The sequence below is a fragment of the Prenolepis imparis genome, unplaced genomic scaffold, assembly GCF_030444845.1.
Source record: "Prenolepis imparis isolate NDT839.2.m4 unplaced genomic scaffold, iyPreImpa1.0 SCAF_5, whole genome shotgun sequence".
NCBI classification, from domain to species: domain Eukaryota; kingdom Metazoa; phylum Arthropoda; class Insecta; order Hymenoptera; family Formicidae; genus Prenolepis; species Prenolepis imparis.
The window spans coordinates 2876288-2890641 of NW_028141163.1; the positions used below are offsets into that span (position 1 = coordinate 2876288).

At 32.6% G+C, this 14354-nt stretch overlaps 2 protein-coding genes across 4 annotated transcripts in view; both read left to right on the top strand.

The window, feature by feature from the left end:
- Positions 1 to 251: 251 nt before the first annotated feature.
- Positions 252 to 9389, top strand: LOC145936819 (cytochrome b5 reductase 4). Its single transcript, XM_083039415.1, has 11 exons — positions 252 to 593; positions 2943 to 3285; positions 6163 to 6333; positions 6656 to 6756; positions 6853 to 7021; positions 7436 to 7692; positions 7776 to 7998; positions 8113 to 8407; positions 8643 to 8729; positions 8880 to 9038; positions 9250 to 9389. Exons 2-11 carry the CDS (start codon positions 3045 to 3047, stop codon positions 9302 to 9304), a joined length of 1758 nt encoding a protein of 585 aa, XP_082895541.1. The 5' UTR covers positions 252 to 593; positions 2943 to 3044; the 3' UTR covers positions 9305 to 9389.
- A 118-nt stretch (positions 9390 to 9507) lies between these two features.
- Positions 9508 to 14354, top strand: part of LOC145936818 (monocarboxylate transporter 4) — a 78173-nt gene continuing 73326 nt past the window's right edge. Inside the window, exons 1-8 of one of the 3 annotated variants that reach the window (XM_083039414.1) lie at positions 9508 to 9639; positions 9742 to 10157; positions 10738 to 11003; positions 11077 to 12250; positions 12382 to 12912; positions 13017 to 13151; positions 13233 to 13275; positions 14244 to 14328. The gene's annotated coding sequence lies outside the window, so the exon portion shown is untranslated. Of the gene's footprint in view, positions 9640 to 9741; positions 10158 to 10737; positions 11004 to 11076; positions 12251 to 12381; positions 12913 to 13016; positions 13276 to 14243; positions 14329 to 14354 lie in introns of all 3 variants that reach the window. The other 2 variants (XM_083039413.1, XM_083039412.1) reach the window with 2 other exon arrangements.

Below are 14354 nucleotides of genomic sequence, written 5' to 3' on the forward strand. Positions count from 1 at the left end.
ATTTTCCGTGTTCTTCATATGTCTTGATAAAAATAAATAATCATTGCGCGATATATTACATTTTCCGATTAATACATTTTTTCCAATAATAAAAGTGTGCATAATAATTAATTGTACAATAATTAATTAATTTTCCAATTTTTTTATAACGAGCAAATAAATTTTTCCAAAAAAATAAATTAAAGAAAGTAGAGCGTAAAGATAAGTGGCGACAAGACACATATATACGTCCCTGGCGCGAGACGTTCCACCAGCTGGCTGGACGGAGCATCCGAACCCTAACCTAACTAACCGTTTCTCCGAAACGTGACCGCGATTGTCGCGATATATACCCGACAGTGATTTCCGAGGTCGTTTTTTAAACCCTTCCGGCGAGGCGCACGCGTGTATTCGTTTCGTACGAGTGTATCGCGATATTCGACACGGCTTTGCGTGTTTAATCGTCCCCTATCACGACACGGTCGACATACATACGTAAATATTGTCCGGCAGTTGAACAAAATAACCTAATAATCTGCGACAGTTAGTCCGTATCGTATCGTATATCGTATGCGAGTATGTCGAAAGAGGGTCGAAATATGAGTATAATTTTGGTAAGTTCATGACAGATCCCGAAGATATGCTTTGTTCGCGGAAATCAACGAAAATCACGACGTAAAATTGGCGCGAAAAATAACACCTCGCTACACTTGCAAACACACGTAGAATTGTTTGGTCTCGCGATGTTTGAACTACGTAATATCTATATTATATATATGTACATATATAATTACACTTTCTGATACACAGGCAAGAAAATCGATTTCTGATTCATTTATCACGTATATGTACACATACTAATTGACAGATAAGATTATATATAATCTAGTTACATATTTTTTTATCTTATCTTATCTTATCACAATGAGAATGCATATTACAAAACATGCTCGTTATGTTATGACGACGAAACTATTTTGCGTATATGTGTGCGTGCGTGCGTGTGTGTGTGTGTATACACATATTTTATTCATTAAATTAAATGATTACTTTATTTCACGATTATTTGCGCGCGTCTAGAAAGTTTATACGATTAGATGAAAACTAAAGTTTCAGTATAGACAACACTTTGCTTGATTGCTTATGAAAATATAAGTAGCGCCTTTAATGCCGTGGTAAACTAGATGCGTACTTATGAATCATCTATTGAGAAGTCTATAAATGTAATAATAGAGGAACTGAATCAATATTATATCCACATATAAGTATGAGTATAATATTCTCTTTTATCGTTATTTTAGAGATTATAGACTTATTAGTTAATTTCAATAATTTATAAATTAGTAGTTAACTTTTTTATTAAAATTTAATTTTTTTAAATTAAAATTAGTTAATTTAATTTTATTAAAATTTTTATTAAAATTTAATTTTATATTTTGCAATACAAATAAGACATAAAACATTCTTCTATCTCCGATAATATTTCGTTTAAAGTCCAAAATATTTGAAAGTCAGCAAGGGTACATATAAGTAAGACTGCATATATCCATTGATGTGTAGCAGACCGAATGTCTCATTGCAACCAATTACCTCCTAATCACTCGACAAAGGTGCCTAATTTTATTATTACTCTGCTCTTTTGTCAGCAAGAATGTCGAGATGTTTCGTAAGTCGTGAACGAAAACGGCAGTCGAAGTTAATTTTACATGATAAAGCATTTCTCGAATCTGCTTCAGTTGCTTTAATGTCCTTACGTAGTATATTTTTTTCTTCAATTTTTTTGATATAAGAAAATTAAATGTTTCATTTTTAATTTAACACTTTTCAGATTTCTTACATTCTTTCTTGTTTTATCTTAAATAAAATTGCGCAGTAAGACTCTAATATATATATTTAATTTAATTTTATCATCAAATTTTTCAGAGAGATTCTCTCTCTATTTTTCTCTCATTTAACTCTTATTGAATTTTTTTATCATTGAAGTGATTTTAATCTTAAATTCTTTAAAAAACATGATATGAGAGAGAGAGAATGAAATGAAAATAAAACAAAGTTAAAATAAAAAATATATTCTTTAATAGAAAATGTTATTTAATATTAATATTAAACTTTTTCTATATAGAGATTTATATTGGATTCAAGATTATATATTTTTAATTGTTAATCCATTGTGTGTCTAATCTTTAAGATTTTAATACATAGATAATATAAATAAAGGGAGATAAAATGTTTTTATAGTTTTCTTAAATGCCAGAATTTATTGGAGTTTTTTCTACTCCTCCATCAATTAAAGCCGCAATCGTGCACATCGATGCACATGGTTGATTATAAGTATGCTAAGTTGCGTTTATTGAGGGACAATTAAAATTGCGCAGAGAAACTGTACGTAGAAAGCGAATCCGAGAGCGAATGTTAGTCGTGTCTTGACGTGTCTCGCTTTCTAAATTTCGAATCATATAATGTAGATAAAACGATGACGATAACCTTGCGATCAGCGCAGTAATGATGCATATTGCTGCAAAATCGATCTTGATGGATTTTTAATTTTTAGAAAATGTATCAACACATTTATAAGCAGAAAGAAATTACTTGATATATGAAGAAGTTATTAATGTCATTCTAATCAAATGTTTAATATTGTGAGAGACAATAACATGATGAAAAATTTTAGGAAAAACTTAGAAAAATTAATTTGTCCTTTTTAGAGACTAAATGATTCCACTAAAATTAATTAATTATTACAAAACTCTTGCTGCATGTAACGAATGATTGCGTAACTGTGTTTTAATTTACGAAATGTAAATTTTAATATTTTTATCTAGACTGTTAATCTAATGTAAATTTATAATAATAATTAGATATATATAATTATATATCGTTTTTAAAATAAAAATTAATTATTCTTATGGAAATACATAATACTATTTGATATTTATATATTACTTTTTTTACATTTGTGACAGATCTCTACAAGCTAAACCATGCGGTCTTCAGTGGGATATATCTGACGAAGCGTAACGCTTTTATTTTTTCAAACTACCGTGTGTATTTAAAAGGGAAAACTGATGGAGTCGACGAAGAAAAACGTTTCTCCGAAATTTCAACCGAGAGATCAGATTGGAAAAGGCAAACATCAGAATTGTGATACCGGTGATATTCAAGAAAAAATGAAGAAAGTAGACGTGAAAACTTCTTCACCTACCAGTCTGTTGGCCAAAAACACTTTGGTGTTACCTACTGGAGTCATTAGACCCGAACGAGTGAAAGCAAAAACCGAAACAATGCCATCGTCCGGATCTGCTACCGGTGAGAATATCCAATTATTTTTAACAAATATTGATTAGTCCAATCATTCAAAACGGAAGAAATAATAATCATCATATTCTTTCCTCATTCTGCAGAAAAATCTCTGTAAAGAAATATAAAAAAAAAAATACAAACGAACATAAAAAAAGCATGCTTTTTAATACTTTCTTATTTTTTCTACTTTTTGTGAGAGGAATAAAATTTTCAAAACTTTGTCTCATGCATTTTGATGGGAAAAAATTCTGTAAACGAAAACTATATGCAAGAGAGAGAATCTTCTTTCTACCCATTTTTTTCTCATCACACCGCGATCCAGAAGAGAACGTGCGAGTCTTATTATTTCATTCCAACAATATACGTGTTCCATTGTTGAATTGGATGATCAATAGATTTCCGTGTTACTGACTTCCCTGCCGTTGATCTTGGTACTCGGAGAAGCGCTCCGAGACTGGAAAGAGATCCTGCGTGTTGAGCTGCGAGTCGAGCGTCGTATCTATATCGCTACTATATTGATCTACCTGTCTCAGGGTTATATTCGGCCGCGTGTTTCAGCGCAGTACCCTCCGGTCCTTCACCACGAGATCACCGGAGAGATCTCGTCGCTCGACTCTCGCACATTCGCGGATTTTTCCTCCCGTTTTCTTACTTTCAGAATCATTAGCAGTTGCACCACTTCGCGCGTTGCCTCTCTCTCTCTCTCTCTCTCTCGCTAATGTAAATGACGTCGAGTGACGTCCCTTTTTCGGGTATACAAGCGCATTTAAAGTGAGCACCGCGTTGGAGACGCGCGCGTCATCTCGCCACGATGCATAATAAATGGTCCTCCTCGTATCTTTATTATTAGTACGTTGGTTGGATCGATCTCGTGACCTAAACCACACACACATACACACACACAGGCGGTCGAAACCATTTTCCATGCTATATAACTGCTGCACTTTTAGTCGAAACTATTTAACTCGAGTAGCATTGTTGAATTAACCGGGGGAGGATTTGGTTCACTTCGAGTTTATCTCCCCATTTTAGAAGTTTTATCAAATCAGATTTCATAATCAAGTGTATCTCTCTCGAAGAATTTAAACTAGCTTTTTAATTTTTAACGTAATAATTGTTTGACCTTTTAGGATGTTGTGCGGTGTTAATTAAGCTCCAAATAATGGATGAGTTTTGCACTTTATTTGAGATTTATTAAAGAAAAAATGAACGAAATTTTGTAACGTGCGAAAAGGACAATAAATTTCTTTAACATTATTACACACACATGTCTATATTTTTACAAATGAAAAACTAGTACTCTAAATTTATCAAAAAATATATCGTTATAAAAAAAGAACGATAAATATGGAATATATTTAGAAAGATAGGGAAAAAACATATAATATAATAATAAAAATTAAAAAATAAAATGCATTAAAGAGCAGCATTTCATTGCCTTGAAAATAGCAATTAAAGGACAATACGAGATATTGGATATCAGACAGGTGTCGGATTATCAGTTATTGGATTAAAAATTGGCGATCAATGATGTGGCGAACGATATTTGCGAATCTGTGAGAGTCTGTTTGAAGTTAAATTCACATGGTATTTCCGCCTCGTGAATTAACTAAACGTTCGTAATTACATGCACTTTAATTAATTAATTGGTTTTAATTGTTATATAGCAGAGTCGAGGCATCAATAGTTTCCGAGTTACAAGCGATTGAAAAGGAAGGGCTTTTCGCAAACTATACTACACTCTGTAGAGTTGAAAAGTTAGCAAAACTACTACTCTCCAGTTAATGGAATTATTTTAATAGAATTTTAATTTCACTTTATGAGATATATGTATATTTATATGATGAAAAAAATTGGAAATTTGCAAATAATTATGATCTCTCTCGACACTTTTGTTAAGGAAAAATTTGGTTCAAAAAAATAATTGATTAGAAAATATTTTTATATAATCTTATGAATTTATATATACACACATGTATAAATGTGTATATATATTCATAGCTTTTATCGATGCACACACATATATGACCTCGATATTTACCTGTAACATTATTACATCTCTAACGTACGTTCGATACTATTAATATGTTTCTTTCAAGGACAGATTCTTCTATTTATCTTTTCCGTTCTACTTCGTATGCGTGAAGAAAATTGAATTTTCACGTGGTATCAAGTCAACATTGAAAAATGTTCTGAGAATTTTTTGCGGCTTTCACCTTTCTCCTTTTTTCACGAAGTAATCATGAAAATGATCGTGTCTCCGCGATTTTTATCGTTCCTATGAAAAAATGCCACGATGCTGCGGCGCTTCTTTGGTTTCCGCCGCGGATGGCGATGGGTCTCCGCAGAGTCTTGGTCTGCAGATCCAGGATGGTTAGTAATTAGTGTAATTGCCAATTAATCCATTTTCGCGATCACGTGTATGCGCACGTGCTTATTGTTGTGAATAAATGGTGCCCTTTATACTCTCGAGCATTAATTTATATAGTAGATAGACGATGTCTGTTGCGTGCGAGAAAGAAGTGGAAGAAACAATTTTTTTTTAATATTAAAAATATGATAAAGTAAGGATAGATTATCCATTACAAAAAAAGTCACAACTCAAATTAAAAATTTGCAAAATAGAACTAAAGTAATAAAGATGTAATTTTAATTTATTTACGATAATTTTAATTGTGATATAATTAATTGTAAATTAGATAGAAAAATTAAATAGATTTACGCGCAGCTAAAGTTTGAAATTTATAGGATATAAGGATATGCGTGATACTTTTTTATTTAGACACGAGTTTTTAAATATATTTTTAAATAAGTTTATCTAATACACAATTTACGGAAAAATGTCATGTATATATAAATGATTAAAAAAATTTTTTTTTACAGGAAACCCACGAAATAAAACAGCCTTAGCACCAGGGCATAGTCTGATGGATTGGATCCGTCTGGGTAACTCGGGAGTCGATTTAACCGGAGTCGGTGGTGTACCACGAATAGTAACATTATCCGAGCTTGCTAATCATAACAAGCAAACCGACGCTTGGATCGCAATACGTGGTTTGTTTATTTCTGCACTTTATGCTGTCTCATTAGGAGAAGAACTTTTTTTCTCGTCGGCGCAATTATCTATAAACACGCTACACATGACAAAGACCGTAGCGTTAAATTATATAATTACATGATAATTAAAATCTACTCTATGATTTACTTGTTGACTTATGTACGCATAAATCGACGATTTTGATTCTTTTCGAAATTCTTTAAAAGAAAAATTCTTAAAATTCTTATTAAATTATCTAATTTAAAATATCTTTAAATTTTTATTCTATGTTTAAAAACTTTCACTTTTCCCCATTTTAACATTTAATTTCGTTTGCAGGAGTGGTATTCAATGTTACGCGTTATATGGATTTCCATCCGGGAGGAGTGGACGAATTGATGAAAGGTGTCGGCAAGGATGCTACGCAGTTATTCGATAACGTAAGATCCTTCACTCGCCGTCGTATCATTTTGTATTGCTGCGTCATCTTGCTAAGTGGTAATTGTTTTTATGTACCCGTAGATCGTTAATTCCAGGTGCACGCTTGGGTCAACTATCAGAGCATTCTACAAAAATGCGTCGTAGGCAAATTAAGCCGCGGCGGATCTTCCACGTCGAGTACCACTTCTTCCGTAACGGAAAAGTCGATTTCGAGTGCGAACAACCGTTCGTCCGTGACGTTAGATCTAAGCAAAAGTTCCACTGGTGAGTTCCTATTGTAGCTGTTGCATCGTGTCGTTTTCTGGGTCATCTATATTTAGAGAAGCATCGCTGAATTAATAGATCGTATTGGTTTGTTACAATTGCCTTTGTATATGTTTGTGCGCACCATTTTTTTTTTTTTTTTTTTTTTTTTCCCAAGAATAAACATTGAAAATTATATTCTTCAAAATATTATCAATTTTTACAAATTATTTTTAATTATTTTACTTATAAGTTAAGATGCTTTTGTTCAAATTTCTCTCTATTGGATTTATTATACTATTATATTTCTATATATTAAATTAATGATTTATTATTAGAATACATTGTGAACAGAGAGATAGATAGAATGAAATATATCAAGTTTCATATATTATAATTTTATGCATATTGCAGCAAGATATTTAATTGTTTTAGGACAAAAAACAGTTGAAGAAAACTCTTTAGATTCATGTAATGTAAATATGGATTGGCGGCAAACATCTAACTCCATCACTCTTTTTTATCAAACTATACGCGACTCTCCGGGAATATATTATCAATTGCAAAGGATAAGTGATTCAAAGATCATCTTTAAGCTCACTTTCGAAAAGCACATTATCATCGATGAGCTCGAATTAATTGCAGATGTGGAATGGCCGCCAGTGTGTAAAAGAGATTTCGATATAATGCAGGTAAATTTTATTTTAAATGGATTCATAAAAAACATATTTATCTCCAACACACGTTCCGTAAATTCGTGATTTAAATGTTGTAGGTAGATTTTACGTTCACAAAGAAGATTAAAGATATTTGGAAATCTCAGGGAAACCATACATTATCGCGAGAATCAATCACGAACAAACGCACGTACAGAGAGTACAAAGTACTCAGTAATACACCCCTTTGCAAACTAGTTAATTTATTAGTTTTGCGTGCGACAGATTTTCTAGAACTAATTCCCATTGGTAGACACATAGAAGTTAAAATGAATATAATGGGTAAATATACAATTATATAGATATTTTCTTTCGACGGGTTTTCTGTATGATATACATATATTTATAAAAGCACTGTCAAAAATATACTGATATATTCTGTTATATTTGTTGTAGGAATGGAAGTATCAAGATCATATACGCCTGTCCCACCGTGCCTTCATCCTGAAGATATGGCGCCAAATTACAAGCCAGATTGTATTTGTTTAATGATAAAGCGATATCCGAATGGCACACTCAGTCCGTCCATCACCAAATTACAACCTGGCCAAACCCTTACAGTGAGCGATGGTTTAGGTGCCTTTGTAATCGAATCGTTCGATCGGCATCCTGTCATTCATATGATGGCAGGTGGAACGGGTTTAACCGCGATGTTAGGAATAATTCAGCGAGCACTGGCAAGACGCAGCGTGTAAGCATAAGTACAGATATAGTATACTCTTGGTTTTTTTGTTTTTGTTTTTTGAGACTTTATTTGTGAATCTTAATTTCTCTCATTCTTGAATGTTTGAAATAATATAAAATAACAACAAAATAGTGAAAAACATGATATTAAGTATCGATAACAATATAGACAATTGCTCAATTAATAATATAATATTATTTGTTCTGTATGTCTTTCCTTAATTGATCTAACACTTTTCCAGAAAATTAATCAATCTTCTAAACTTCAATAAGGACGAAGACAATATGTTTTATGTGGCACAACTTGACAAAGTGTCTGCAGAGAAGAAGTAAGTATACACACAGAATGAAAGTTTGTGAGTGCATGCTTCAAATTTTGACAATTATGCTTAATTATTTCTGTAATTATTTCTATAAAAATGAAAGAGAAATTTTATCAAACTAAATTTTATCTAAATATTTGATACCTATTTTATTAGATTCAAAGTTACGTATATCCTTTCGCAAGGAGGGGATAAGTGGGAGGGTAGACGCGGTACTGTATCTGATGAATTGTTGAAGGAATTAATTGGCGAGTGTTCATCAGAGGGATTTGTATTTATGTGTGGACCAAAAGGATTTATGCTGTCTGCAAAAAAGTATACGAAAGCTTTTATTTATTAAACTTATATTAAGTAACATTATAATTTTATTATTATTCTCATCAAATTTATATGAATAAGTATCAACTTTTATTATAAAAAAGTAAAATATATATATGATTATTTTTAATTACTAACATCAGTTGTTATTTTTAACAATTTGCGAATTGATTTCCTTGATTATTATTGATGTATTATCATGTTTTAGGTGTATTCAGAATCTTGGTTGGAAGCCTCATCAAACATACGAATTCGACGATTAATCGTCTGCGTTGAAAGTATACGTGCCGAATATGTGTTTTCTTTCTTTCTAGAAAGCCTAATAAAAGATGATACTCGTACCTGTTGAATCACCTTTAGATAAACATTAGTGCAGATGTTCTGTGACAGCCATGTGGACTGTCATTAATGTGTCTATAACCAATGTGTATTTTTCTGGAATAATGAAGATTTTTAAGCACTTTTACTCCCGTCTCCGCCCATAATGATACATTCTTAGCTGCGAAAGATTGTAATACACACACTGTCTGTGTAGATTTACATGTCATTTTGCAATTGCGTGGCAATCAGGAAATAGAGATAAATTTGCGCGATTTAGGTAAAAGACCGAGGATATAACTCATATAAATATAAATATAAAAGATCTTTTTCATATAATTTTATTATGATTTTTTAAATCATTGTTTTGCATCTGTTGCAGAGAAAACGTTTCGTTAAAAAGATTGTCTTTATTAAAATGAATATTTGACAGGAAATCAGGTAATTTTTACTCTTTTAATTCGCCTTTTAATTTTCCTGATTTATGTATCATATTATTTGCGTACAGAAACGTAATTTAAAAACATGTTATATTGATATATGATATGACACATGATTGTTATTTATATTCCTACGTTATTATGTGATACAACTGATGATGATTTGAGGTTTTTTTTTCATGCCAAGTATAATAGCAAAGGTACTAATTTGGATTTTATATAGTATATTAGCTATAATTAGCTGTTGAGTTACAATCATACACATAGACAACATGCACATCTTTTCTATGAAGATTTCAAACGCCCATAACATAATGCACAATTAAATAAGCGGACAAAAATGCAGTGAGGATAATTGGTGAGTTTTTGTTCTTTAATTATGATTGTGGAATTTTGTATATTTCATTTACATAAGATGAATGATTTTTAATAAATGCGTATTATTTATTATTAATACGTATTGTATATACTATTTATATAATATTTTATTTATGTAAATAATTAAGATGAAATATTAGATTAAGATTCAAATTATATATTCTTTGAAAAAAGGTGATATATAAAAATGCTGTGCATTTATTATATATATATATATATATATATATATATATATATATATATATATACATATATTAATTAATTGAGATATTAATATTAATTGAGAATAAATGAATATTGAATGATTGCTGAAAGATCACTCGTGTTTTCTTATATTAAAATTTGAACATGCCATTATTTTTTTAGCTATATCTTGAAAGAAAGAGTTTTTCCTTTGTTAATTAATTAATTTTTAATTCTAATTATATAACTCATATAATTTGATAATTAGAAATTCAAATAAATTGCTACCTATTATTACTAATTAAATAATAATTTTACTTTTTTGAAATTTAATTTGCACTTTGTGATATTACATATATTTTTAATTTTATTTGCAGATATTCTTACGCGCGGTTTTTGTGTTTTGCGCTCTTGAAAGTAAACGCTCTTATCTCTGCTACAGTCGAAAAAACTTTGTGACACACGACGACTAAGATCCTCATATTTTCCCTCCTCACCTTCTGCATGTTCTTCACCTACATCGTGTGAGTGCTACAAAAATCGAAGAAATATACAACTCGGCTCTCGCCTCCGTTAAATTTCTTACGTTGAAAAACTGCCAAAGAGTATCCCGAGAGTGATATCCAGTGGATATAGCAAAGATGTAAATTTTCACCTTCAATCTCTCCGAGATGCCCCGCCACCCCCAATAATGTACACCGGGATATTTATCTTAGGCAACCGAGGGAAGAAAGCCGAAGAAGAAGAAGAAGTAGAAGAAGCGAGAGAGCGTAATAATAACGCACCCCCGTCCAACCCCCGGCCGTCACTCATCACCGGGCGAGCGGTTTACACAAAAGGGGCACCTCGCCGACCGCTCGACCGATAAGAGAACTTTCCATAATGCAAAACTTTGTCGAGACCGGCTTAATTTTCCGGCGCCGTATACACAGAAGTGCCTATTGATCGCGGCAAGTTCTTCTTCCCCGCGAGATATGACGTAACGACATCACAAGAGAGGCGGACAGCAAGATGAATGTCTTTCGATGTCGGCGGCGGCAAAGAAAATTATGTCACACAGGCGACGCGGCGCCTGTTGGATCTCAATCGCTCGATCGTGCGACCCCCTTTCCTCGTGTATATGTATGTGTGTATCCTTCCTTCCCGCCTCTCATCGGATAGTTACATAGCATGCGGCAAATTGCGCAAAAAGCTCGGGTACATTTTAAGCAAGATTGCTTGAAAACTTAACGATCTGGATACGTGTTCCCTCGTTATTATTACGCTATTTCGTCAGGGGGTTTCGAAATCTCTGCGATTTACGAGTATTTAATAATACACTTTGATTTTTATACGCGTAGAATCATTGAAACTTCCTTTTTTTTTCTTTTTTTTTCGACGAAGTGGGACACGTGGATATTGTGAAAGCGCTATGTCTTCGTCGTGTAATGATACGCTAACTCTCCCGAAAGTCACAGCTGACGAGAGATAAATGCCTCCTCTAAGAACACGTGTCCGCGGTAAACCTCCGTTTCTTCGTGAGCGTATTTGAAAACCCGATATCCCGTGATGTGGTCGACCGATATTGAAAATTAAAATTCTGTACACCTATATACAGCGGGAACGAATTTACCTCATATCTCGCGCCTCTGTCTACCATCAAAATAATAGTTCGTCGACATACAATGTCGACGTGTAGCGATGAGACACGTGCTCCTGCGGAGAGGAAAAACTGATGAACCAGCGATCAATTCAATTTGTAATTTTCTCGGAAAATCTAAAGCACGAATAATTCAAATCTCTACATTACACGATCCATATCTATCAGAAAATAATCAAGTTAAATTGATTTTTTCAATTGACTGATACGTGCATCAGGAAGATTCTTCTAAATAATCTTCTAAAAATGAAGTAAGAAAAAGTCAGCAACAAATATATATTAAAGATTAGCAGATTATATATATACATATATATTTTTTTAAATAGAATTTATAATTAAGTTGATTATGCCAAAAAATGTAATTACAGATTTTTAATTACAGAAAAATTATAGAAGATGTGATGAATAGAAGGGTATTTGCAAAACGAAATGTATTGGCATTTACATATTTTGGAGCGAACTGCCGAATGCATTATACACAATGGTCAAATAATGCATCGCGTTGCAAGAAAAAGGATGGCATTATTCCACAGTCTGCGGAATCGATCGCGCATTCGCTCTTTTGACACGATCGAGATAGAACTACGCATACGAAATAGGAAGAGGCGAAAAAGTTCTTTTGTAATACGAGCATGGTTACGTAAATACTTTGCCGATGAAAGGGGATGTAGAAAGGGTCATGTGGCAAGATGCGAGAAGTTTCGGTAGATGAGATAGCTGCTCGAGTGTGTCGGAAAGTGCAACAGTTTCTCTTATCAGTACGCTCGATAAAATAAGAATCTACTGAGAAAGCTACTAAGTAATGACGAAAAGTTAGTTGAGAAAAATGGACGAGTAAATGGATGCTTTATGCAATATTATCGTAGTTCTCTGTGCGAAAAAAGGAAAGAATATTGCATACTGCGCGAAACATGTACGTATGACGAATGAAGTATATACCTGTCTTTCAAGTCTTTCTATCAGAATGATGTCATCACCTTTTGCATATGGTATCGGTATCGAAATTGCTATTTGCAGACAGATCCGTGAGAAGCATGAATTTATCGTACTGCGGAATAGAAATCGGCAGCTGGATGACATCATAGTGGAGTGAGAAAGTGCACTTACGTTTTTCTGAGTTTTTACCGAGGAAAGAATCGACGAAAAAGTATCGTTTCGTAAAAGCTGCTCTTGCAATTTTAATGGATCGTAATTTAGTCCCGTTGTAATATATATATCGAAAATAAATTTTAGAAAATGGACGATATTATAATCGGGAACGAGGATTGCGATGAAGGTGAGCTTTAAATTTTATCGTTTTACTCCAAAAAAAAAAAATTCTGCACGTGAATATAAAACTTGGACAAAGTCTATTTTTAAATCCTAATTTAGAAGAAAAGTAGTTTTGCATAAATTGGTGAAGTAATTTTCATTATTAGACAGATAGAAAGACGGATGGTGAATACGGCGGGTGAATGGAATTGCGGAATAGATGAATCCTATTTTAAGTTAAAAAGTCTTCTAATTCTCTCTCTCTCTCTCTCTCTGTCTCTTTCAAACACACACACACACACACACACACACACACACACACTTCTACTCATTTCAACTTATCAAGGACCTCTTGAACCAACGTCGATAATCTCTAATCCAATTTTCCTTCCCCGTCTATATCATTGGTAGGATCATAGTTTAGAAAGGGACAGCGAAATTGTTGAGCCGGTTTGTGAACTAATTCCTACTGTGTTCTATTCGATCCAATTCCCATACTCTGGGGAATAGTTAGTGTTATACCTAATAATCGTACTTCCTTTGAAACGCGAGTTTTCAAACTTGCTCCAATTCCTCCTTCAGATCCAATTTCCCCCCCTCGCCTTTGCATACTATATATAACTATATATATCACTTTATAATTTAATAGATAGGAAGATATACGTGTGATGTGGATTATATGCATTATGTTTCAACTTGGAGATTAAGTGCTGTCGATGTTTAAATAATTGTTGAATCAAGATAGCATCGGTGTACTTAAAGAAAATCGATTTGCATTAAACATTATAGTTTGAAATAATAAAAGAAAAGATTTCGCAGTAATCAATTAATAATATAATGTATTATGCGCATTGCGTAACAATGTATAATTTATAAAAAAGAAAACTAAAGTTTAAATCAAGACAATATTTTTAAATATTTCTTATATCGATAATATCGATATATCGATAATATCGCTATATCAATAATATCGATATATCTCATATTCGATAGATACAGAGCATCCATTGCACATTAATGATCGTCACCGGCTGCAACGATGAACATCAGAAGAGGAATATTTTACTTTTCAAATAAGGTTAGAATATTTCAATAATTTTTTCC

Coding starts and splice junctions, on each gene's coding strand:
- LOC145936819 (XM_083039415.1), top strand. CDS start 3,045: ATGGAGTCGACGAAGAAAAACGTTTCTCCGAAATTTCAACCGAGAGAT. Junction 7,693..7,775: donor GAGATTTCGATATAATGCAG/GTAAATTTTATT, acceptor TAAATGTTGTAG/GTAGATTTTACGTTCACAAA. Junction 8,730..8,879: donor AAAGTGTCTGCAGAGAAGAA/GTAAGTATACAC, acceptor CTATTTTATTAG/ATTCAAAGTTACGTATATCC.